Source organism: Nicotiana tabacum, chromosome 18 (assembly GCF_000715075.1).
Source record: "Nicotiana tabacum cultivar K326 chromosome 18, ASM71507v2, whole genome shotgun sequence".
In the NCBI taxonomy this organism is placed as follows: Eukaryota; Viridiplantae; Streptophyta; class Magnoliopsida; order Solanales; family Solanaceae; genus Nicotiana; species Nicotiana tabacum.
Window position 1 is genome coordinate 116386243 of NC_134097.1, and position 27330 is coordinate 116413572.

General features: G+C 36.7%; 1 protein-coding gene across 1 annotated transcript; it reads right to left on the minus strand.

Annotated features, from left to right (window-relative positions):
• Nucleotides 1-10773: 10773 nt before the first annotated feature.
• On the minus strand, nucleotides 10774-22352 carry LOC107794599 (putative methyltransferase At1g22800, mitochondrial). The gene is made up of 12 exons (XM_016617099.2): nucleotides 22160-22352; nucleotides 21822-22028; nucleotides 21585-21665; nucleotides 20311-20389; nucleotides 17930-18071; nucleotides 17756-17825; nucleotides 17558-17622; nucleotides 17395-17473; nucleotides 16334-16421; nucleotides 14932-14996; nucleotides 14730-14819; nucleotides 10774-11095 (listed from the first exon to the last, which is right to left on the minus strand). Exons 2-12 carry the CDS (start codon nucleotides 21936-21938, stop codon nucleotides 10976-10978), a joined length of 996 nt encoding a protein of 331 aa, XP_016472585.1. The 5' UTR covers nucleotides 21939-22028; nucleotides 22160-22352; the 3' UTR covers nucleotides 10774-10975.
• Nucleotides 22353-27330: the final 4978 nt, after the last annotated feature.

Consider the following 27330-nt stretch of genomic DNA (forward strand, 5'->3'; position numbering starts at 1 on the left):
TCTTTTTTAGTTTTGCAAACTTAATAATTATCAATTTGTGTCTAAAACTTCCACTGGTGCTAATAGTTGGCAAACATATGGTTGGATGATATTTCTCAATACATCGATCCGAGGATATAAATTGCCATGCCCATGCAGACTGATAGAGGAGAACAAATGATTTGGAATTGGGAAGCTTCTGAGAAATGGAGAGACTGAAATCTACTTAAGCCATATGTCCGTTGAACTTCTGCATGAAAGGCAAGAATGTTAGACGACTACTTAATTACCTGGTAATACAATACAATATAGATCATCGAATGCATGCACGAAGTAGATATTAGTGAAAATTAAATGCAAAGGTGGGTCAAAATTTAAACCGGGCAACCCTCCTGAAACTGGGTTCCCTAAATTCAGTGGTTAATGAGATTTGTAAATCGATTGTTTCTATTTGGAGAAGAATCAAAAGAATTGCTAATAGCATACAAACCAATCCAAGTAAAGTATAAATGAACAACTCATCTGATCTTTATGTCTCGAGTAGTATTTGGCACATACAAAGTACTAGTATAATTTCTCGAGTAGTATTTGGCACATACAAAGTACTAGTATAATTTTGCGACGAATACCAGTTGAAGTGATATTGGAGGCGCATATAAAAGGGAGATGAGACTCCAACAACTTGTCACGTCGAATTACAATCCTCCATCCTTGTGTAGTTTATGTTTCTTGCGTTCTACTCTTTTTTTTTTTCAAACTTGTAACTATCTGTTTCTATAATTCCAGTTTTAATTGACTAACTTACTGTAATAGTTGATACAATTCATCCCTTCGCGAAAATCTTATTGCTTAGATGTTTACTACAGTCGCCGGGGCTATCTCGCAAAAATATTATATCCAGAAATTCTGCATCTAATCTTTCTTGGAGGATGAACCAAGGGCAGGTAATGTAAGATGTTCTAGTTGATATGTGGGTCAAATATTTTCGCATATCCAATTAGTTGTCGTTTGCTCCTTTTGTTTGTGTTTTCCCTTTCATGGAATTTTTCTTTTTAAATGTTTACAAATTCTCTTAACGAATTTGTTGTTGATTCTTATTTTGGGGAAGAGTCTACAAATGAAAAAGAAAGATCATTTTTCTAATTTTGTCTAAAGTCAAAGTGTTATTTAACTTGACTAGTCTCTTTCCACGTGCATTGCATAATTTTTAACATGCACGCATATTTTAAAAGTATTTGATTTTGTTGTAAATTAAGCAAAATCCAGCATTGTAATATAACCTTAAGAACCTTGATAAAGAAAGTCAAACGGCATACTCTTCCACCAATTCTATCTCCGTTCTTCTGGTCATTATACTATCAATAAAACTTTGGTGTATTTCCCTTTGAAATAGGGAGAAATTCAAAAAAGCAACATTTACAGGTGGTCATTCAAAAATAGCCACAGTTTCAAAAATAATCAAAATTTAGTCACTTTTCATGTAAAGATAAATCTGAACGAAAATACTGTTCAAAATCCGGAAAAATACTCCAGCATAATATACTGGAGTTCCAGTATATATACTGGTCCAGCATAATATACTGGAGTTTGGAACACCGATGCTCCAGTCTCCAGTATATTATACTGGAGCCAGCAAAGTATACCGGTCCAGCATAATATGCTGGAAGTTCATACACAGGTGCACGAACTCCAGTATATTATGCTGGACCAGTCTTTGTTGCAGCAAAATAGTGGTTATTTTTCAATGACTTGGCAAACGCTGGCTATTTTTGAATGACCAGTCTGAAAACTGGCTAGACCGTGCTATGTGGCCTTTGAAATATGATTGCTCCGGTAGACGATACAAGAATCAACACTCTTAGATTAGCTTTATTTCTCTATCTCCTTCAGCTATTACAATATTCATTCCGTCTTGATATAATTGTCTTTTCAAGGTTAATTATTTTTAGCTGAAATATTCAAGCCTCGATTTTTCCACTTTAACGTACATGCCATGCACAAAATCTTCAATTTCAATATATACACCTATAAGTAATATTTATGCACCGATAAGTATTAAGAGTTCAATTTGATCGGTATTTATGAAATATTGAGTTGCATGATGAGTCCTTTATCTACTAAATGAAAATTAGGAAATCAAGATAAAATTAAGCAAAAAGTCCGAATGTGCTCATGTACTATTCAAATTTTCTCTCTCTCTCTTATACTTTTTAATAAGATTTTAGAGCTTGATATTTTTCTCCGATGATTATGGTCCTTTTTTCACATTAAGTTTATAAATGGAACTTAGATAAACGCAACTTAAATTAAACAAGGAAATATTTACAAGATGCGGAAAGAAATTAATGTCTTAAATAAAGAGAAAGGAGTAGGAAGAGTTGATACATTCATCACATGACAGACTTTATTGTTAGCCTCTAGTTTCTAGATCTAGTAAAAATATTACCACAATTTATAGGAGGCATATTGTCAATAATGTAACTTCAAGAATGCAACAAAGAAAAAGTATGCAATAGAATGACGACTCACAATTTAATCTTTCTCAACATATACAGGATTTTGTCGGAAAGAGCAAGAAGTTGGAATAGGCCCTCAATCACTGCAATTTGTTTGGCATAGTGCAATTGGACTCAAAATTTAAAAAAGGAGCAATGTACAAAAGTGATTCTATCATAAGGACCGCAAAACTATAAGAATATAAAACATAAATACTTCGTAACAAATGTACCCATTTTCTTGATAACGAACAAACAAAAATATTAATCACTCTTGAATATATAGGACTATACTATATATATATCTAAAATATTGTGATAAAACATGATTCTTGGTAGTTCTTATTCACCTGGTTTAAAATTTAAATACTTCTTATAGGTAAAATTGTGATGTTGTAATGGAAAGTCAAATTCTTTTATCTATACTCTGTATGCTAATTGTGTGTGCTCTGTTGTTTTTGTTTTATTCTTGAGGATTTTGGCCTAATATGCTTTGTGTTTGGCAATAGATTAACGGGACAGTTAAGCAAGTCTACAGGCAAATAAAATTCAGATTTTTATTTAGTTCTTTCTAGTACACTATAATGGTCATTAGTGATATCTCAAGCAGTATTATGGGCTCTTCAAGTATTCCTGGAAAATTTTGTTAGAAGTCTATTAAGAATTTGTATGAACACAACAAGCTATGGCTCTTCCTCCGAATTTTAGCCTAATCTACTATATATGTTTGGCAATAGATTAAGGGGATTGTCTGTAGGCAAGGAAAAATTAGTTCTTGTTAGTAATTTCTCAAGTAGTATTCTAGGTTCTTCAAATACACTTAGTTTCTCTAGAAAATTTTCTTTAAAGTCAATTAAGAATATTGTCTCATATGGACTTTTGATATGAAAATAATATATCAAAAATTGCTCTATGGCATTGATGATGTGCAATTTCAGATTATGAATCACTTTGTAGAAACATTGACAAATTACTGTTGGGATTTTAAGTATATGATATGCTTAAAATAGGGTGAATGGGAAATGGAGGGAAATGAAAATTTTAAGTGTCTCTCCTTGGCAAAGGGACATTATCCCATATTGGAAGAGGAAGAGGTTTTTTATGAGTATATAAGCAATTGATCTTCTTCTAGCTCTTAAAGAATTGAGAAGAAGGCAAGCCTCATGCCGTCGTCGCTCAGCTTCGGCTTCGACTTCACCAAATTTATTTGTTAATAGTAAAATATTAACATAAATGTTATTAAATATTTGTTTTAATAACAGAATATTAATATTAAAATAAATATTAATATTAAATCCAATCCGTTTTTCAGTTGTGTAACTGAAAATTAAACTATCCTCTTCAATTTTTTCTCTTTATTTTCCCTCTTTATTGTTGAGTAAATAGCCATTTATGTTATGACATTTATGATGTGGCCGTTTTGCATAAATAGGCATTCTGAAGAGTTGCACCTCTTCAGATTTCAGCCCAACTTTGGCTATAAATACAAGACTATTCTACTCAAAATTTTCATACGATTTTTTGAGTTTTTCCTACTTCTGCATACTTTTAACATCAAACAAAGCAACAATAAGTGTGATTTGCTACCGAACTTTGTGTTCGCTGAAACACTGTTGTGGTTTTGTACTCTATTGGAGATTAAAATCTACGTGATTTTAATGTTTGTGTCATTCTTTTACAGAAATGACTAATGATAATGTGAACCAAGCTGTTCCAATGGTGACTGCTAATGCCTCAACGAGCCGAACAACGCCGCCAGCATTAGCACCGGCGGAGAAACCCGGAAAATTTTCGGGATTGATTTCAAGCGCTGACAGCAAAAGATGTTCTTCTACTTGACTACACTAAGTATCCAGAAGTTCGTCAAGGAAGATGTTCCTGTGCTGTCCGATGAAATTCCAGAGACTGAACGCTTTCTCGTGATTGAGGCGTGGAAGCATTCAGATTTTTTGTGCAAGAATTATATTCTAAGCGGGCTGGAGGATGCTTTGTATAATGTCTACAGTGGCGTGGAAACGTCAAAAGAACTGTGGATTGCGCTTGAAAAGAAATAAAAAACTGAAGATGTCAGGTTGAAGAAGTTCGTTGTTGCAAAGTTTTTGGACTACAAAATGGTAGATAACAAGTCTGTTATTACCCAAGTCCAGGAATTGCAAGTGATTATTCACGATCTCCTTGTTAAAGGTATAAGTAGAATTAATACTAGTGTTGGTAGTATTAATTTTATTATGTTTACTAACAGAATTTTCATTGAAGGTCTTGTCATCAATGAAGCATTCCAAGTAGCAGCGATGATTGAGAAGTTGCCTCCGTTGTGGAAAGACTTCAAAAATTATTTGAAACACAAACGCAAGGAGATGTCCATTAAAGATCTCATTGTTCGGTTGAGAATCGAAGAGGACAATAAAGCTGCTGACAAGAGAGGCTGTGGAAACTCAACAATAATGGGCGCAAATATTGTTGAAGAGAACAAAAAGAGGAAGAAGGCTTCTGGGTCGAAATACAACCCAAGCAAGAAGTGGTTTAGTGGAAATTGCTATAACTGTGGAAAAGCCAGACATAAATATACGGAGTGTCATGCTCCAAAGAAAGACAAGAAGAAGGGTCAAGCAAACATGGTTGAAAAACATGATAATGTTGATGACTTGTGTCTCATGCTTTCCGAATGCAACTTGGTCGGCAATCCTAAAGAGTGGTGGATTGATTCTGGAGCCACTTGCCATGTTTGTGCTGTTAGAGAAGCTTTTGCTACTTATGCTCCTGTTGGACCCGATGAGACACTTTCTATGGGAAATGCTGTAAAGGCCATGATTGAAGGATGTAGGAAGATATTTCTCAAAATGACTTCCGGCAAAGTGGTGACTTTGAACAGCGTCCTTCATATTCCCGAGATTAGGAATAATTTAGTCTCTACTGGAATTCTTGTTAAGAATGGTTTTAAATGTGTATTTGTATCCGATAAGGTTGTAATAAGTAAGAACGAGATGTTTGTAGGAAAAGGTTACCTCACCGAGGGCATTTTCAAGCTGAATGTAATGGTTGTTGAAAATAATAATAAAATTTCAGCTTCGTCTTACTTACTTGAGTCAAATGAATTATGGCATATACGTTTGGGTCATGTCAATTATAAAACCTTGCGGAAAATGATTAATTTGAAAGTATTGCCTAAGTTTGAATGTGGCAAATCAAAATGTCAAGTATGTGTGGAATCTAAGTATGTTAAACATCCTTATAAGTCAGTTGAAAGGAATTCAAATCCTTTAGATTTAATTCACACATATATTTGTGACATGAAGTCAATACCATATCGCGGTGGAAAGAAGTATTTCATAACTTTTATTGACGATAGTACTCGATATTTCTATGTTTACTTACTTAATAGTAAAGATGAAGCAATAGACGTATTCAACCAATACAAAAATGAAGTTGAAACGCAACTTAACAAGAAAATCAAAATATAAGAAGTGATAGGGGGTGGTGAATATGAATCTCCTTTTGAACAAATATGTTTAGAATATGGAATTATTCATCAAACAACGGCCCCTTACACGCCCCAATCGAATGGGATTGCAGAAAGAAAGAATCGCTCATTAAAGGAGATGATGAACGCATTATTGATAAGTTCTGGTTTGCCATAGAACTTGTGGGGGGAAGCCGTTCTTACGGCTAGCTGAATACTAAATCGAGTACTCCATAGCAAAACACAATCCATTCTATATGAAAAATGGAAAGGAAGGAAGCCCAACTTGAATTATTTTAAAGTGTGAGGGTGTTTGGCAAAAGTACAAGTTCCTAAACCCAAAAGGATAAAAATAGGACCTAAAACTGTTGATTGTGTTTTCATTGGATATGCGACTAATAGTAAAGCATATCGATTTCTGGTTCATAAATCAGAAAATCTCGACATTCATAATAATACTATTATAGAATCAAATAATGTTGAGTTCTTTGAAAATATATATTCATATAAAAAGGAATGTGAGTCGATTGGTGAAGGATCTAAACGACCTCGAGAAGAAACAAAAGAAAGTACACTTAATTAGGAGGATCCAATATGTAGTAAACATCAAAGAACGTCTACTTCATTTGGACCAGATTTTGTGACTTTCTTATTGGAAGATGAGCCTCAAACATTTAAAGAAGTTATGTCTTGTTCGGAATCATTGTTTTGGAAAGAGGCAGTCAATAGTGAAATAGAATCCATACTGAACAACCATACATGGGAATTGGTTGATCTTCCTCTTGAAAATAAACCGTTGGGGTTCTAAATGGATCTTTAAGAGGAAAGTGAAAGATGATGGCACTATTGACAAATTTAAGGCAAGACTTGTGGTCAAAAGGTATAGACAACAAGAAGGTCTTGACTATTTCGATACATACTCTCCAGTTACAAGAATTGCGTCCATACGAACGTTAGTAGCGTTAACTGCAGTTTATGGTCTTGAAATTCATCAAATGGATGTTAAAACAGCCTTCTTAAATGGAGAATTGGAGGAAGAAATTTACATGGAACAACCTGAAGGGTTTGTGGTTCCAGGTAAAGAAAAGAAGGTATGTACACTTGTTAAGTCCCTTTACGGACTAAAACAAGAACCCAAACAATGGCATGCGAAATTTGACCAAACAATGTTGTCAAATGGTTTTAAAATAAATGAATGTGATAAATGTATGTACATTAAAATGTTTCAAATCACATAGTCATTATTTGCTTATATGTGGATGATATGTTGATAATGAGTAATGACATTGCCAACATAAATGCGACTAAGCGCATGCTAACTGGCAAGTTTGATATGAAAGACTTGGGAGTTGCTGATTTAATTCTGGGAATTAAGATCCATAAGACTTCTCAAGGTTTGGCATTGTCACAATCTCATTATATTAAGACAATACTTGAAAAATTCAAGCACTTGGGCTTTAAAGTTACAAATGCTCCAATTGACGTGAATCTTTCATTAGCAAAGAACAAAGGCCAAAGCATATCACAATTGGATTATGCTTGTGTGTTGGGTTGCTTAGTGTACATCATGAATTGTACACGACCAGATATAACTTGTGCTATAAGTAAATTGAGTCGATATACGAGCAATCCAGGTCAATCTCATTGGATGGCCATGAAACAAGTTTTGGGGTATTTAGTACATACCCAGGACTTTGCTTTGCACTACAGTAAATATCTTGTGGTCATTGAGGGATACTATGATGCAAATTGGATCACCGGATCAACTAATTCCAAGTCCACAAGTGGATATGCATTCACTATTGGTGGAGGAGCGGTATCTTGGAAGTCATCCAAACAAACTTGTATTGCCCGCTCTACAATGGAGGCTGAATTCATAGCCTTAGATAAAGCCGGTGAAGAAGCTGAATGACTCCAAAATTTCTTGAAAGATATTCCACTTTGGCCCAAACCGTTGGCACCAATATGCATACATTGTGATAGTCAAGCGGCAATTGGAAGGGCTGGGAGCGTTATGTATAACGGTAAATCTCGTCATATACGACAAAGACATAAAACCGTTAGGCAATTACTCTTTAGAGGAATTCTCACGATTGATTATGTAAAGTCAAGTGATAATATATCAGATCCACTTACAAAAGGCCTAACTAGATTGGTAGTTGAGAAATCATCAAGGGGAATGGGACTGTGGCCGAGAACAAGTCATAGTGGCGGTAACTCTACCTAGAAGACTGGAGATCCCAAGATCTAGGTTCAAAGAAATCAAACAAAGTCACTAATGACGGTTCAATATTGCCAACTAAACTTTTGGTTCATTCTCGTGATGAGACAATGTTCAGTACCAAGGATAAAGCATTAAGGCTTTTTAATGATTTCTACATTTGATAGGAAGTATATCAAATAATGTATCTACGGGATGACACGTTTAGGAATCACCTATGTAAGTGTGAAGTGTTAGCCGCTTCAAGGAGAACTTTGTAAGGCCAGTTCTCTAAGCACTTATGAAACCAGGCGGTGTTCATGGCTGAAACGAACACAACAATGAGAACCAAATACAATTAAGGGTTGGTTGTGTGACTTATGGTTGTCTAGGTATACACCAAAGTTCGACGGTTCAAAGATATCAAATCTACCGATTGACCGAGTATATCCGATATAAGTTCACTACGAAAGTTCAAAGGGAAACCTACTTATCCAGATGCAATTAATCCTTGATTGCGAATCACACAGTATTTCATGCATATTTCCGTGATATAGCCATTCCCTATTCATGTGGGGGATTGTTGGGATTTTAAGTATATGGTATGCTTAAAATATGGTGAAACACTGTGAATTCAGTGAGCTCGGATTAAAATTCTGTTTCTGTTTTTCATTTTTGTTTATGTTCATTTATATTTTCCAGAATTATTTTACAAATACAGTTTAGTAACAATTACAACCATAATCTAGAAAAAGACATGCCACAAAGAAACATAAAAATCTAAGGGCATAAATTTAAAACTCAATTAAACTCTAACCAGGCTAGAAAAACTCAAACTAAATTAAGGTGCAATCATCTCCAATTTATAAGCATTTTGGAGACAACACCCGCAAATCATTGGACAAAGCAGCATAAGAAGTTTGTACATATATGAACGTTTTTTTTTTTTGTGCAAATAAAAGTGAACTTACAATCAACTTCAACAGAGATATATATGCTAACAACCTGACAAATAAATGAAGGACATAGTAGCAACGCGGAAGATACAAGTGAGACAAACTATGAAAACAAATAAGTATAAAAAGAAGATGAGAGTTTGGTGAAGGAAAGATAAGAGGCAAACCTGCGTTATCAAAGAAGATGGCGAATTGCCGAGAATTTGATTTTTAAAGATAACAGAATAAAACGGTGGCAACGCTTCAGGGCTAACAGGCGCAGAGGAACTACAGACGTTGTAGGCAGGGGACTCTTCAAACAGGCGTCTTTTTATACGGGATTTTTTTATTTTATAAAATAAGTTAATAGGATATTAAGTTAAATAATAGGGGTATTTTAGTAATTAACGTTTAAGTTAGGAGTTTCTTGTTTTTAATATACTAGTCTCTCGACACGTGCGTTGCACGTGGTATACCGATAGATTATAGATTAGTGGTCTATAAATTTTACCCTATACTTACTATTATGATAACTTGAAGTAATGAAGTGATTGGAAGAGTTTGAGATGAGTTGATAAACTTGATATTGGATTGTAAAGATAATATGAGATACCGTTATGACAAAGACTTAATCACACCTACTCGGCATTGGCTATATGAATCTTTTGCTTTTATTTTGTTCCGTTAAGTCTACAGTGTTTTGAGAGATTATCAGTCTTTTGAGATAATTTCTTTTCATGTAATTTTAGATCTATTTCGCCCCTTTTAGCACCTTCAGTTGTCATATTTCACCTACGATTAGGGCATTTGAAGGTCTATGTTTTTGATCGAACCATCTTAAGCGACAGCCTCATATTTTATCCTTTAAATGTACTAGTTGCACTTCTATCAATTGCAACAAATATCTAATCACATTTGATCTTTGTATGACGAAACCTTCATCATAAAATTTGCATTATTGCAACATTGATCTTGTTGATAATTGGAAAGGTTCAACATTCTACTCAATATGATATTGCTTATTTTACGATTGTCCTATAAAATTTACAATTCACTTTGGTAGGTATCCTTCAATCGCATAACATTAACATACTCCACTTTTTTATGTGTTACATCTTCATCTATTACCATTCTCCTAGAATATAGAGTATAGATATCTTAAATGTTTGCTTTATTCATTGCAATCCCATCTAATCTCATGTGCACTTTGCAATTCTTCTGTTGGTTAGACTTGCAGTGCCGTATATTATGTCTTAGTTTTACCCGTCTTAAAACACTTACTCTTTGGAGTGCCTCCCCACAGTTCAACCTTTCAGTTGACACTTTCGCTAATTCTATCAACTAATAGTTAGCTAGTTCTATCAACTAATTATTATTTGCAAATAACGTACACACGGTTAGCACTCTATATCTAGGGTAAATATGTATCAGCCAAATACAGAATCCTTCCTTCAACTCCTTTCTACTGTGGATCTCGTTTCTTGATTTAATAGGTTCATTCATTGCCAACTCAAATTCTTAACTCTGGAGAATGATTTGACTTTGTGGTAAAGTAGTAAAAAAAAATAATATTTTTTTTTGGGGGGGGGGGGGGGGGGATTGTCCCCTCCTACAATTTACTAGTGGTTACTGAACAGCAGCGTGTCTCGATACAGACGTACATTAGTGTTTTTTTTGTAATGACAAGAAAGTTGGAAGTACCGATTATTCAACTAAAAGTTTATTACTATTACTTATTATTTTACAGGATTCAATGCATGAGTTAAAAAAAGCTTGCTAATAAAACTTTTAGGTTTTGAAAGAGAATATCTAAAATACGGGCGGTCTCCATTCTCTCATCTCCTAGCTGCTGGAAAGCATCAGATAACTGGTACAGAAATGCATAGCCAAAGAATGTCAAGAGAATTCAGCAGCCACCACTACTGCCAAATTGCTTTTGGAGATCCTGGAAGGACACTGTGGCTGACCCCCTCTTCTTTGCTTTCTGTTGAGAATGATGTTCCCTCCATCCTGTCATGTATATTATCTGAAAATATAACGAGGGTACGAACACAGTTCATACTTGAATGACGTACAATATAGCAAAATAGAAATATCTTGCTGAAGCAAATAAAAAAGATGTGGTTAACCGAGCCAAGTAGATCACATTGTTGCCACTAACAATTTAGTAAAAAATAGGTCACTTGTTTTTAAGTGCCGGTCCTACTTAACACAACTAAGGAGCTCAGTTGTGTTACGCCAGATGAACTAGATATGATCCCATTCAACTTCAAAAACAATAAACATCTTTAAGATCATTTTGTATTGAGTTACACTTGCTTCTACTTGAGATGCTATGGTGTCAAGGCATTGTTATCCAATATGAAATGACATTCTTTTAAAACTTGCAAACTATTTCCAGCATTGAGTTCTAGAAGAACAGTGGTAGCCCCTCCTTGCACATATGATCATCTTACAGATATTACACAAAAGCTTGATGGAATATTGAGATACCTTTGAACTGTAACTACTCCCACATATGAGGAGCAAGCAATCAGATTACTCTTGAGAATGCACGACAGCGCAGAGGGTGAGATGAATATATAGCAGCTAGAAAGCTATCACAAAAGTAGGTATTTGGAAGGGGAAAGGAGTTAGCAGCCTAAGATAAAACTTGTAATCTGAATAAGTTTAGACAAAAGAATAAATCACCTCTAACATTTGCAAGTACTACTACTACTACCAAACATGCAAGTACTTTGGGAAGAGAAACATGGGAGCACAACCACAGCTTAAACCTGGGGTGCATAACGAAGAGAAATTGGAGAAAATGCAAGAACGGCGAATGATCACTCTAGCCGGAGAAAAACCTTCAAAGTTTCTGAAATCAGCGCAAATGCAAGAACTAGTACATGATAGTAGGGAGAAGAAAAAACATTTCCAGCAAAATCGAAGTAGATGAAGACAACCTGATATAGATATGTGAACTGTTAAAGCAAGCATCTAATGGAAAAGGTAAGCTGTGTTGAAAATTGGGGAGCAAGGTCCAGCTGTACATAGTTAGAGGTTTTCAGAACTTCCGCATATTTGGGAGGTTCGTCAAAACCGAATCAAGGTTGGGTAAGAGCAATCAGCAATAGTCATACCAGAGATTAATAGAGATGCAGGGTGGTCGGAGTATACAGATAAGAGTTTAATGTTTTTAGAAAAAGGTACAGCAAAGGGGAGAAACAAAAGATTGCAAGGCATCAAAAATCATATGCAAAAGATGTCGCTATCAAGAGTTGGCCATGGGGGTGGAGGAGGCACACCTAGACCTAAACAGTATTGTAGTCCATGAAACAGAAATGGGGTGAGCTACATAGATTTCTGGCGAGATGCTTAGTAGGTCATTCTAATGACTCTTTTACAGCCCCCAATGACAAGTCATTCAAAAGTGGTTCCAGAGTATGGAAGGTACCAGCTGGGATCAAAGTTTTGGAGATGAAGATTAGTATTTTCTCTTTGAGTTCCCACCGAGGGTCGAAGCAGAGCGAATCAAATAGGGAATGGTTCTGGAAAGGAAGAAAACTGAAACTCCAAAGGTGGTCGCCAATAATGGGTACTAGAATTTCCAAGGCTCACATGAAGGTGGCAGAAAACCAGCAACTGGAAATATGGTGGAAGAATTCTGAGGGGGAAGAAGCTTCGGAGGACGTGCACAACAAGAAAGTCAGAAAAGATGACATGTCAGGCCACCATGTGTCAATAAACTAGTCTATTTTTTTCAAACGGATAAAGGTCCTCCTTCATGCCAAATGAAACCCTCCTATTGCAATGGGACAATTCTGATTCTACCAATAATGGATACTCTGGTGAACGAGGCTTAAAGGTGGATGAGGAGAAACATATTGACAGCTAACAAGCAGCTCAGAGTTCGCCTTGAAAGGTTTGAGAATGAAACATTCGACTATTCATGAAGCTGGAGGCAAAAAAGGGTTTGAGACATAAGAGCACTGAACAGAGATCGTAGAAAGGGGAAGAATGAGGTTAAGAAGCTGGGATTCAAGACTAACTATGGGGAAAGTTCTGAGGAAGCAGGGGTAGGAAGAACAAATGAAGATTAAAATTATTTCATGGAACATGCGGGGATTAAATAATCAAGATAAATGGAGACTACCGATCAACTTCATAAATGGAAAGCAGGGGTGCTGTGCATACAGGAAACAAAGGTGGAACAACTAATTAAGCAGGTCTGGAGCTGTACATGGGCAGATTGGAGGGAATAAAACCATCAGGTAGTAAAGGGGGTATCATTATTTTATGGGATGAAAGGCAATATCATGCGTGGAAATTCAAGAGGGCAGCTTCACACTGTCATGCTTATTCGAGAGTGTAATGAAGAGTTAAAATGGGGCTTCTCAGAGGTGTATGGGCCACATAATGACAGCGACGGAGAAGATTATGGTTGGAACTGGCAGCAATAGGAGGCCTATGGGATGTACCATGGGTTCTGGCGAGTGATTTTAGTACAACCAGACAAGAGGAAGAAAGGAAAGGATGCAGAAGAACAAGAGCAATACAAAGATTTATAAAATTTATACAGGAGATTACTTTAGCGGATCCTCCTTTACATGGTGGATTTTACACATGTCCCGGAGATGATAATAATTCCAAAGCATCAAGAACTGACAGATTTCTCATGTCAATAGAATGGGATGAAGTCTTCAGAAACATCAAGCAGAAAGTTTTGACCAAAGCATTTTCAGACCACAAACCTTTGATGCTGGAGTGCGGGGATCGGGAGCCAAGTAGCACATAATAAAATTTGAATATATATGGCTAAGGGCTGAAGGTTTTCTTGAAAGTGCCAGCACGGTGAGATGGATATGCAGGTCAGTGGTACTCATGATTTTATCTAGGCACAAAAACTCAGACTTCTAAAGACAGGCATAAAAAAGTGGAAAACTGAAGTGTTTGGCAAACTGGAGGATAACAATTTTGTAGGAACTTACAATCATTGAATGACAAGCAGAGACAAGGGTACTAAGAGCCCATTTGGATTGGCTTATTTTAAGTGCTTTTAAGCCAAAATAACTTTTAAGCTATTTTGTAGTGTTTGGATAAAGTAAAAAGTACTTTTAAGCACTTATTTTTAAGCTAAAATGACAAAATTAAGCCAAAAGCCAAAAGTTAGAATTCCTAACTTGTGGCTTTTGGCTTAAAAGTCACTCACAACAAGCCCATCCAAACGGGCTCTAAGTCTGGCAGAAAATGAAAAGGTGGAAATTATTTCAGAACTTGCAAAATAGCGAAGTAAAAATATCCCTTAAGGAGGCTAATGTTGGAGCTCTCTTCCTTGTTTTCAACCTTAGTTTAAGTTAATTCTATTTGTGGCCATGGACCAGTGCCTAGCAATTTTTTTTGATAACCGTGGTGTCCGGCCAGCTTGCTGGCATCTCCACTATTCCACGGGGTACCTGCTACCTCCCACCAGCATAGGTACGGGTTAACTCTGTCCACCAAAGCTTGGACATATGAGAAAAATCACCTAGTGTTTTTGTCTCCGCTATTTGAACCTAAGACCTCATGGTTCTCAATCCACTTCATTGACCACTACCACTAGGCCACACCCTTGGGTTCATGCATAGCAATTATTGGCTTTAAATGAAAACTTTCAGCATCAATTCCTCTTAAATCACCTGAAAGGTTGCTGGAATTGTGCCATCTTCGGCACCAAACATTGACTCATAAATAGCTGCTGTGGCCAGGGCAGTATCCTTTTTCAAAACCTAATCCATGGAGAAGATGGATGTTAGAAGGCTGAATCCAATAAGAGAATTAATTAAGTAATTTGGATTCTTCATCAAGTTAAAAAGGTAAAAGAAATTTCAGCAGAATTACCTTGCTCCTTTGCAGTAGAGCATTAGTTTCGCCCATAGCACGGAGATGTTCTATCAACTCCAGGGCTACCATACAAGCAAAGAGAAAATAAGCATAGAAATTCATACAGCCCAAATGGCATTTACAGATGTGCAGACTTATCCACATCCAAAATACAGCAATGTTAATAGCTATTTTGAATAACAAATACGTGGAATTTAATGACGACCACAAAACGAACATGGTACACTCGAATTATGTGCATATTAGCTGCACATTTTCAAAATAAGTAATCTCAAATTTAGAAGTACTTTTACGAATTTCCTTTAGGAAAATAAAGTAGTCGGATATAAATGAGAATAATAACATAAAATGCGAGAGAGATTCATGGAACATTTTGTTTAGAAGACATTGCCAAGACTGAGAACAGGATAAACTGTTGGATTTTCTAGTAAAATACAAAGGTTCCAAACTGAATTGCAAGGAACAGACAAGCTAATAGGGGGGAGAAAAGAAGAGGTGATAGTTCAGTGACAAAGTATGCCATTGATTGCCCAGCAGAAACAATTGCATGCTTGATCATTGGCCTTGAAAGTTGATTTGAGACCTAGATACCCCAAAAGTGGCCTGTTATAATTAGCTGGACATTAGGGGAGCATAGTTAACTCAAGATAATATGCTATATGCAGTAGATGCGATCTATGCCTAGAAGAGGTGGAGAACACAAGCCATTCATTTTTTGCAGTGTAAAATCACACAAGATGTATGGAATATGTTTCTTTGTGGGTGATGCCATATAGTATGAAAGAAGCCCTTGTAGCTTGGGGAACTGGAGAGTTGGAAAATCCATCGTCAAATTGTGGAAGATGGTTCCTGCAGTGATCATATGGTGCATTTGGAAAGAAAGAAATCAGCGCTATTTTGATGGAATTTCAACTCCAACTCCTGTTCTAAAGGCTAGAATTTTGATGAATCTTTTAGCTGGGAGTAAACTTTTTAATGTAAATAGCACCGAATCTTCTTTTGGATTTTGTTAGCTCCTTAAATTGTTTTTTGAATTCTAAAAAAGAAATAAGCTCCTTAAATTTTTGTCAGGTGTCATCTGACATTGTACAGGAGCTGACTTCTTTTGTAACCTTTCTACATCATCTGGACACCAAATGAATGAAATCTACCTTTGCTCGAAGCAAAGAAAAAGTCCATCACTCAGAAGAAAATATGTCCATATAGATGATATGAATTTTTTTTACAGAAAGCTAGAAAATTGTACGAGCAGAAAGTGGAGAGCAAGGGAGCACCACAAGCAGTGCTGTTGAAACTTAATACATATTCAGATGTGGATTCATGCAATGTACAAGAGGCTCCTGTCAGGCAGATACTTGAATACGAGGTCGGAAACTAAAGCACGAAGTATAACTCTTACCACTGCTATATCGAACTGTATACTCATCAACATCAACCCCTGGAAGAGTAAAGCCTGCTCTAGTCAAGAGATTGCCAGCATCCCGCACCTGCAGCACAAGATTATATAGGCTCATTCACATGAATCCTTTACTTTCCAATAAGTTGCTACTCCGATAAACCTTTTCCTCATCTAACGAGCAATAATACAATATTTATTTATAGCCTAAATTACCAACAATGAAGTGATAGCTGACTCTTCACCTACCCAGATGGCAGTTCGTTACAAAAATAAGACAGATTCTCAGTCCTATTTCCAGTGTTCATTGTGATTACGTTATATATAACTAAAGTTTCCCCATTCCCAGGGATGAAGAGGAGTACAAGGTAAAAACACGAAATGATGTGTTGCTCCCGGAGAAGCAGATAACCCTACTGCAGACCATGAGCCTTTAATGTGTAAAAAGAAAAAAGTGCACGTTGCATACTGTAGTTGAACGATAGTTTTACTGGATGGTTCAGACTGAAATCCACATTTGACAATGGACAAATGCTGCCTCATTCCATATATTCCCCCACTCCCTTCCCTCAAATAGAAGTAAAGTTAAACTGAAACCACTCCACGTGCCAAAGTCCACCTACCTTGAACGGAATACAATAGCATTGTGTATCTCAAAGAGAAACAATTTTATTATACGGAAACATTTATCAATTGAACTAAAAAAGAAACTTAACAAAAAAGAAATTTGGTTGACCCGCTGACATGAAACAAAAAAAGTATGAGCAGAGTCAATTTTACACTAAATATTACAAATTCAGCTCATGTAATACGTCCTTAAGCAATAAGACCTATCTCTTTCTGAAAAATAATCCATGATACAGTGGCCGAAATTGGTCACCGTTCCAAACTGAAATTTCTAGAAGTGTCTACTGTAAGATCTTATAAATAATAAAAGATTGTTAAACATGCATTACTTTAGGAATCTCGAGATTGTTTCTAGTTTTGACAAGATCCAGAAATCCAAGCACCTATGAAACAATTATCAAAATCAGTGTCCTATAGCCAAATTTTTTATAACATACTTGGGCCAAGGGTGATAGTCGTGGACTTATGCCCCCTTCACGCTCCATTTGTGCAACAGTGCAAGCTATTCGCAGCTCCCTAAGATAGTAGAAATATGATGACAAACATTAGACAACTACAGACATAGAGACTGCATGCACTTAATAAAACGGTAGTGAATACTTCAATGTTTCTCCACCAAGAATAGCTGCCAAAAATAGGCCATCTGACTTTAAAGCCAATCTGCACTGGTAGAAGTACAGTTATAGTAAGTGTCTTTTGGAGATGTTGTCATTTTGAGTTCAAGAATAAAATAAAGGAAAATGACAACAACTAGAAGGACATGTAATCTGGTTGCATCCAACCAAACACAGCAAGCACCTGTATCATTGCTCCAGGAAGATCATTTGTCCAATGGAGTCCCAAGCAGCTAATGACCAGATCAACAGAACTTCCCATGTGAAACAAAAGTATCAAAAAAGGATGTTATTCCTTAGTCCACCAGTAATTTATTCCATTCATTCATCAAGGAAAGCATCAGATAGTTATACGTACTTTTCTTTCACAGGCAAATATTCTTCATCGCCAATAATGTATGATGTTTCAATGTTATCATTAGGAGTTTGCTGCTCAGCATCTTTACACAATTTTACCATATCACATGATGTATCCATCATTAGTAATTTCTCAATGCCACCTGAAAAGCAAGGGTTATGCCCATAATCATGCTCTAGCTTCGTGAAACAATATAAGCATGTTCATCAAGTGGTTCGTGAAGGCCAAATTATTACTCAATCCACAATGAGCCAAGGTTGGTTTAAGCATCATCTTTGGTTGAAGGGCTAATTTCATCTAAAAATTATTACACTGAAGTGATGGAAAATTAGTGATAGATTAATGAGATCTTTCTTGCCTAATGGAGACATTTTATGTAGTAATGTTATTTTCTTTTTTGAAAAATGCAAGATAATTTTGTATAAAGTTAAAAGGAAAATCGAGGATGCCCAAAAAGGTTACAAGGCTAAGTGAGTCTGGATGCAGACCAAAGCAAAAGAAAAGTCATCTTTTTGGGCCATAGAACCCTAGAAAGTTTTCTAGCAATCATCATCATCTTCAGCTGGTTTGTTTTGGTTCATAAGCACCTTTATACTCCCCCAATTGCCTAGGTGGAGTACGACTCTAGTACTTTTTGTGAGAGACCTCTATTAATCATTTTTCCAAGAAATTTTTGCAGTCCCGCAAGCCTAAACCTCTACTCAACATATAAAACATTAGACAAAGCAACATAACTTTTCTTAAGCAACTTTTACCCGAATCGAAAGTCTTCTTTGCTTGGTCTTTTCCCTCCTAAGATCAACATCAATGAATCAACTATAACTCAATCCCAAACAAAATTAGAGATGGCTATATTAATCCTTTGTAGAAATTCTACTCTGTTCGGGCCCAAATCATTTCTTGCTTATAAATAATATAATTTCTCGGGCAAATTGGAAGTTATCTAAAACTAGAGGTTCTTTAAATCTCAAACTTATTCATATATTTCGCACTAGTCCATAACCATATCAAAAAGAATTTTGAAAGACACTAATCCTGATATTAGCAACACATAATGGCTAAACCTTAATCCAAACTACTCCCTCCGTTTCAATTTAGAAGAGGTAGTTTGACTCGGCCCGGCGTTTAAGAAAAAAGAAAAAGATTTTTGAAACTTGTGGTTTTAAAAGCTTAAGGGGGGTAAAAGCTTTGTGGGGCCATGATATTTGTGTGGTTATAAAAGTTTCTTATTAAGGGTAAAATGACTAAAATGAAGAGTTTAAAGTTGAATTATTTCCAAGTTTAGAAATGTGTCATTTATTTTGAAACAGATAAAAAAGCAAAGTACCTCATCTTATTTGAAACGGAGGGAGTAGTTAGTGTCACCTATATGGATTCTTTGTTTCCTTGTATTTTGTACTTAGCTAAGTCCGCACTGCACAACAACAACAACAAATCCAGTGAAATCCCACAACTACCTCCATGTGATTTTATGTTTACCTTGAGCACCTTCAATCATCATAGTATAGCATCTATGAAATGGTTGTGGATGCCTATGAAGATCATGGTTTAAACCATCTTAGTCGATCTTCCTTCATTTCATGTGTAGTACTTGCATCCTCTCTCGGATGTGTCCATTTCCATCTTGTCCATTATTGTATGATTGCACATCCATTTTAGCATACACACTTCTGCCACACCTATATTGTAGATATGTTAGGCATCTCGCCCCCATATCACATTAAAGGTCTCACCGCCATTCAATAAAAGTTCCCTTTTACTGTGTCAGGTATCTTCCTATCGTATAGCAATCCCATAGTACTCCTCCCTTTTAGCAATCCTACTTTCATGCTCTTTATTACATCTTTACCTATCATGCTCTACTAAATTGAGCCTAGATAGCTGAATCATTTAAATTCACGTACCACAATTCCATCTAATTATACTTCACTTTCATTCTTCTTAAAGAAAAATAATTTATTAAATAGTGCAACCCTATAAAATCAAGTATACAACATCCAGGAGAAGTTAAAAATCCATGGAAGTAACTTCTTCAAGCTAGTATAATTTTCATTTCTTCCATCACGTAAGACATATCGGAAATAGCCTCTTTACCTTCCCAAGTAGGGGTAAGGTCTGCGTACAGACTACCTGCCCCAAACCCAACTTGTGGGACTCCACTGGGTTTGTTGTTATTTTTGCATCACATAAGACATGTTTAACTACTCCTACACTAACTAATTAAAATTGCACTATTTTCCTTGACAATTGTGCTATCAAAATGAAAGGTTAATTATTTCATAAAATATGTTGAATATGAAAATTTTGAACTGAGAAGTCAAAACCAAGTAATATTAAGCAACAATAGTTAAAACATGTGCCTCAAGAAACATTTTTCTCACCACGTCCGCGCAATAACCGTCTGATAGCTTCCAGCGAACCCCCCATACACAATGCCGTTGGAAATGTTCTCTTACAATCCTACAAAACACAAAAAAGATGTAAGGCTACACTATTAAGCACAATTAACGCTTTTAGAGAAGCGATTAACGTATATCAACAAGAAAATCACATAATTTTTTTTTTCTTTTCTATGGGAACAAATCAATGGCATCCCAATGTTAGGGATCATAAAAACAATCCTAGCATAAAACATTTGGTTTGCAGTATTTAACTACGCATACTAATAAAATCTCGAGATAACTAATACAACATTTGGTTTTCAACATAACACCACTAATGCAGCTTTTGACTTTTGGCATTGAACTCTGCATTACTAATATTGTCATAACTTATGCGAGAATTTATGTATTACAGTATATTTTATGAAATAGAATAATATTACATGTATTGGCAATATGCCAATAAGAGTATCTAAAGAAAATAAAAACTTAAAGTAGGTAATCACTGCAGAACAATTTGATGTATCGTTATACGCTTATAACAATTCCTACATTGTTATTCACAGTCACAGGATCAATCCTATATTTTTAATCAGCATAATAATCCATGCATTATAATTTGCAAATAATTAGTCCATGAATCAAATGACACCCAGAGCACCTTTTACTTATCCAGGATCCTAGAGGACATGCAAGCCAACAAGCCCCAGCCTAAGCCCATTAGGAAGTGTTTCTCCTACCTCTTCATCTTCTCAAACCAAAAACTGATTGAAGTTGTGTCTTCAATAATAATGACATATCTTATATTGACATCACGTTCATTAGAGCACAGGATGTCGAAATTACTTAAGTAATTAGGCATCATTCACCAAATTTCAAAAGTCACTCAGGCATCATTCTGAACATAATGGCTCAACCATAATATGATAGGCTCATCCAATCTTTATCTCAAGAACGGCATGACTGTATTTTAGATCTTAAACTATGCTCATAATGTCCTCCCACTCACCTTTTTTTTTTTGGTATGAGATTACTTTCGCTTCCCTAATGGTTGTCTCTGTCTATTTTTTTGTCAGTGTCAACTTTTCAGCATGGCTGGAAGGAGAAATTATATCCAAAGTAGAAATGAATCAGGACGAGAAATGCAAATATTACATTTTCCAATGGTTGAAACATAAATACAGTCCTAAACCAAATACTACTTCACACAAAATTTAAACATAGTTGCTTAGGAAAAAGAAGTATTAAGGAAAAGAAAAGTTTAAGCTGAATACCTCTAATCGATCCAGTAGATTCTCAGCCACAGTATCAACAAGAGAATCCTTGGGCTTCATCAACCATGCTGCTCTATCACGCTGCCAACCATGAAAATCAATTAAAAATGCATAGTATAAGCGGAAAAGAGAAACTGACTTTTTTTAAAAAAAAAAAATCATTCTTTTACACAAATAATTTGTATGTTTATGGTTGAAATCGAGGTAAATAGAGTTGTGAGATAGAAGAAGCTTTACTTGCACGCGCTTAAGATGACGATCAAATATTTTGAGTTTGGAGCTCTGAAAGCCATCTCCGGCGTCAGTACAGTAGGATCTTAGGCCTCTCCGACAAAGAGCAATGCTTCTTCTCATTGTGGATTAGGTTCGCAACAGAAAGTCGGGTTATTTATGGGCTAACCGAAACTCCAGTCTCTTCCCGAGTATATTTTGCACCTTTTATACCTGTTAATTTTGAAACATAGTCAGTGTATTTTTTAGCTTTGACCTGATCGGAAATTTCACACAAAACCAGCGTTACTTCTGCTTCTTCTTCTCACACAAATCATGCCCATAAATACCCAAATAGTCCCTACCTCCAAACTCTTATTGCGAGGCTGTAGTTATCCGGCGAGTAGTTCCGGTGATCGGTGGAAACTCCGTAAATTAAAAGTTATCAAGGCGCCGACGCCGGAAATCGACGGCGGCTCTTTCAAGTGAAAGAGGTAGGGCCGGCCATTAATGCGGACGATCTTAACGAAGATTTTGCTCAACAAAGTGACACGACATTAGTTTGTAAACTTAACTTAATTTGTGTTTGGTAGATTTAAATTTCGCCGTATAAAAGAGATTAGAAAGAAGTAAGAACTCTACATTTAATTATCTTTCACTAATTAGATAATTGAAAATAGTAAGGCTTATTCTTCGTTTCTATTTGTGGGAAACAATATGCTGGTCACGTGCTTGATCATGGCGGGTTATAATCTATATTTATATCTATCTATATCTATATTATTATAAAAGCATGAATATATTGTCAGTAACGATCCAAATTCCACTAAAAGTCGTGATGGTGTCGGACACCGCTATCAGGCAAGCCACCCAAAATACTTAATTAAATTCTCGTTTAAATAATTTTGAAAACTATGATTTTTCCTTCAATTTACCAGTAGAAGATAATCATTTCAAATCAAATATGAATGTTAAGAAGTTAATACAAGATACCCTAATAATCATCCCAGAACCCGGTGTCACAAGTGGACGAGCATTTACTAGAGAATGCAATAAATACAGTAACTGTCCGGAATACAAGTGGACAGAAATGAAAAACACAGTAAAATACTCTGAAGGGGACTCTGCTGGCTGCGGGTCGTCTCGATAAATGCAGTTCACCTAAGTCTTCGTATCAACCATGCCGCTATGCCACTAAGCCACTAGCCACACTAGAACTTGTGCAACAAAAATGCACAGCAAGTGTAGTATAAGTACGAAAACAACGTGTACCCATTGAGTATCACATCCAATCTCGAAGAAGTAGAGACGAGAGGTCGACTTCGACACTTACTAATGGTCCAATAGTAATATATTATTAATACGAATAATCAGAGATTTATTAAAAACGGCAGTAAATTCAAATAAGTCACGAAACGGGTAAATGTTCCTTTTTATATTAAAAGTCTCCAAATTCATAATCTATTAATTATCAATTTATCTCAAGTCAGGAAGAGCAAATATCAATTTCTATAAATCTCAAGGTAAGTAATACAAGCATGCGCAAAATCATGTCGAGGTCGTACGTCCCGATCCAACAATATTTAAACGGTGCACTGCCAGAGAGTCGAATGGCGCGAACCATAGATGCATCTATTTAATCTACCGAGGCGTTCGACCCGTTCCAAAATTAAACACACATAGACAGTCAATCAAGAAGTCAACAGGGAACAATTATCCAAAGAAAAGCCAATTCTCTTTTAACAATTTCAGAAACTAAAGTTTAATCCTTTTTTAGAAACTCATTTACTAATTCGATGTGATTTAAGCAATTCAAACTGTCCAAAAGATTACAAATATTCCAAGTATAGCATGTTTTTCAGTCCTAGACTACCTAGACTTATACATAATAGTAGCTACGCACGGACTCTCGTCACCTCGTGCGTACGTAGCCTCCACAAATAGGAGCACATAACCAATTATATCATCTATGGGAACAATTCTCTTACAAGGTTAGAAAGGAGACTCACCTCGCTTCGAATATTCATAACCGGCATTCCACGCTCTTTTGAAGACTCGAATCGATGCACAATGCTCCAAAACTAGCCAATAATTATGCAAATCCATTAATGTATGTTCAATTACTCATTACAATCCAATTTATAACAATTCCTAACCCCGATCGAAAAGTTGACAAAATTACCCCCAGGCCCACGTGCCCGGATTCCGAAATTTTTCGAAGATACAGTTTACCCATAACCTCACGAACTAAAATATGCCATTTACTCTTAATTTCATGCCCAAAATCGTGGTCAAAATCCAAAAATTTTAGTTTTTTAGGTTTTCCCTCAAACCCCAAGTTTTCCACTAATTTTCATGTTAAAATCTACACATAATTAATGTATTTAACTCATAATAGGTAGGATTATCTTACCTTCAAGTTGCTAAGTGGAAGCCCCACTCAAGAAGCTCCAAAAATACCCAAAGTAGAGAAAAATGGGTGAAATGAACTCCTTGCTGCCCAGCGACTTCCGCACCTGCGGACTCCTTGCTGCTTCTACGAGTCCGCATCTGCGGAGCCCTCATCGCATCTGCGCCAATCACCGCTTCTGCGGTCCTCCGCCTCGCATCTGCGCTTGCGCAGATGCGGCCAATACCCCGCATCTGCGGTCCTTCCCTTGGTTGTCCCTTTCCGCTCCTGCGGCCACAACCTCGCAGGTGCAGTTACACCAGATACCAACTGTTGAAGCCCTTCTTCAAACTCCAAATTTGATCTGTTAACCATCCGGAATCCACCTGATGCCCCCGAGACTCAGTCCGATCACACCAATCAGTCCCAAAACACATTACGGACTTGCTCGAGGCCTCAAATCATATCAAACAACGCTAAAATCATAAATTGACCTCCAATCCAAGCTTAATGAACTTTAGAATTTCAAACTTCTACATTCGATGCCAAAACATATCAAATCACGTCCGATTGACCTCAAATTTGGCACTCAAGTCACATTTGACATTATGGACCTACTCCAACTTCCGGAATCAGAATCCGACTCCGATATCAAAAAGTCCACTTCTGGTCAAACTTCTCAAAAACCTTCAAATTTCTATCTTTAGCCAAATAACTCCAAAATGACCCACGGACCTTCGAATTCACTTTCAATCGTGCTCCCAACACCAGAATCACCATACGAAGCTGTTCCCAGACTCGGAACCCCAACCGGACATTGATAATACTGAAATGCCTTCAACCCAAACTTATGAAATTCCTCCAAAATGCTAACCTCCATAATAGGCGCCAAAGTGTTCCCATATCTTCCAAAACCCAATCTGGACATAGGCCCAAGTCCGAAATCATCATAAGAACCCGCTGGAACCTTCGAATCCTGATTCCGAGGTCGTTTACTCAAAAATCCAATCTTAGCTAATTCTTTCAACTTAAAGCTTCCGAAATGAGAATTCTTTTTCCAAATCAACTCCGAACTCCACGAAATTCAATTCCGACCACGTGTACAAGTCATAATACCTGAAATGAAGCTGATCATGGCCTCAAACTGCTAAACGACGCGCTAGGGCTCAAAACGACCGGTCGGATCGTTACATTCTCTCCCACATAAACATACGTTCGTCCTCGAACATGCTAAGAACTGCGCTGGAGTTGTTCGAAATCACTGTTTAACACCTCGAGCACCTACCCATGCTACTACAACTCAGCTGAGCACCCTAGCTCAATCAATCTGAAGATATCCTTTTTCACTTAAGCAAATAAGCCTTAGAGCCCAATTCCTACATCCGGAATTCTCTGCCAGGCCTATTCCAACATACGCTCCGCGCATTAATAACTACCTCTAGCACCAAAACATGGCTGCATACCTTAGCTGAATTCACGCCTTGCACCACTTTACTCATAGGACCACAATAACATTCTCTGATCAAATTAGTCAAAATTTCACGAATTTGATGCTCCCATTGCACCTCATGACCTACATAGGTCTTGCTCTAACTCTTACAATACCGCCAAGACGGAAGAGGTGTGTAGAAATTCATACCCAACTGCCGAATCAACAAATCATTGGGTATATACTCCTGATAAGAACCATCAACTCATTTTGAACCAAATAATGGCATAGCTCCTTAATATACTTCATATAATCAGATTGCACTGATCCTAAATCCACTGATCTCGTCTTACCTAGTACGAACCGCTCAGGCAATAAGCCACCCCGGATATGATCACAAGTCTCATATGATGCCACAATGTGCCAATAGGCTATGAACTCGAACGTGACAAAAGGAAAACGAACTCTAGAAGGAACTACTCAACTCACGCACTAATATGGACTTTCCTTAGAAAATAGGAAACAAGGCATACAAAAATAGCATATAGAAAACTATACTCAACATCACACTATTGCGGCGTGCAACCCGATCCAAATAACATACCCATGGCGGCGTGCCGCCCGATCTACACATAGAATTCACATAACGAGATATACATCGAGCTAAATTGCTCATTACAACAAAATATCAAATATCGACCACAAGCACGCTAAGTGCATAATACCATCCCTAGGGAGACATATAGTGCCATAGGCTACAAAACTCAAGCACAGCTGAGGTGCAATATACAATCTGAATCTCGAGAGCCATCCTACTCATATAATATCATCTCTATGCGGAACCTCAACACATAAGAAATTCACCAAGCTATTTCATTACATGAAATAGTTGATGACGAAATAGTACCCCCGACTACTTGTCCAAAGGAGCGCATTGCTGAAATGAACACATCTGACCTGATATAGAGCCCATATTCACATTTAGATCTATCCACAGACCTCAAGTTGATTCTGATCACACTGAACTAGGCTAATAACCTTTCGAAGGTCCATAATAACTCCCTTTTTCTCATAACACACGAGAAATACCATCATAAGTCATAACCGGGGCAATCCTCCACGATCCACAACCCAATAAGTTGAGTGCCCTCCAAGCATAAATTCTCAAATTAATAATATCACCACCGTCTTCATACTTGGTTTAAATCTTCAATCAATCAAGTGACTACATGGCACACTTATACAATCTTCCTATGGGGCACGCTCCCATGACCTTCTGTAATAGACAACAAGTATGCGTATCCATACCACCAGCCGCACTAACGCTGAGAAAGCGTTCAAGAATCCATAACCAGAATGCAAGGCCTTTTTCACAAAACACCGATCTCAGGTGATGCTGAAGACGATACCCACTTACTTTAAACATCGAACTCCTTTACTGCTCATCCGAGCTCGTGACATCCTTGTCAATACCAAACTGCAACCTTAATCCTCACTTAAAATTCCATACCACTCACTACACCCAACATGCCAATATATGATAGAACACGATTTTCACCATAACTCCATAACCACTAATAGATTAACACTTCATCATATAAAAACCGTTTACTTAACTCACTTCAGGAGAACTATAGCAACACACAGGTGAATTCTCATAACCGTAGAATATGCAAATCTCTAAGTAGTGGTCTAAGCCACCATAGCCCTTCTGGGAT

Bases quoted from the DNA above. Each gene is read 5' to 3' on its own strand.
- LOC107794599 (XM_016617099.2), bottom strand. From the start codon at position 21,938: ATGAGAAGAAGCATTGCTCTTTGTCGGAGAGGCCTAAGATCCTACTGT. The intron at 17,623-17,755 runs GTGCTTGCTGTG...TACTTCTACCAG, and splicing joins TTCCTGGAGCAATGATACAG to TGCAGATTGGCTTTAAAGTC. The intron at 11,096-14,729 runs GTGATTTAAGAG...TTATATTTTCAG, and splicing joins CAATTCCAGCAACCTTTCAG to ATAATATACATGACAGGATG.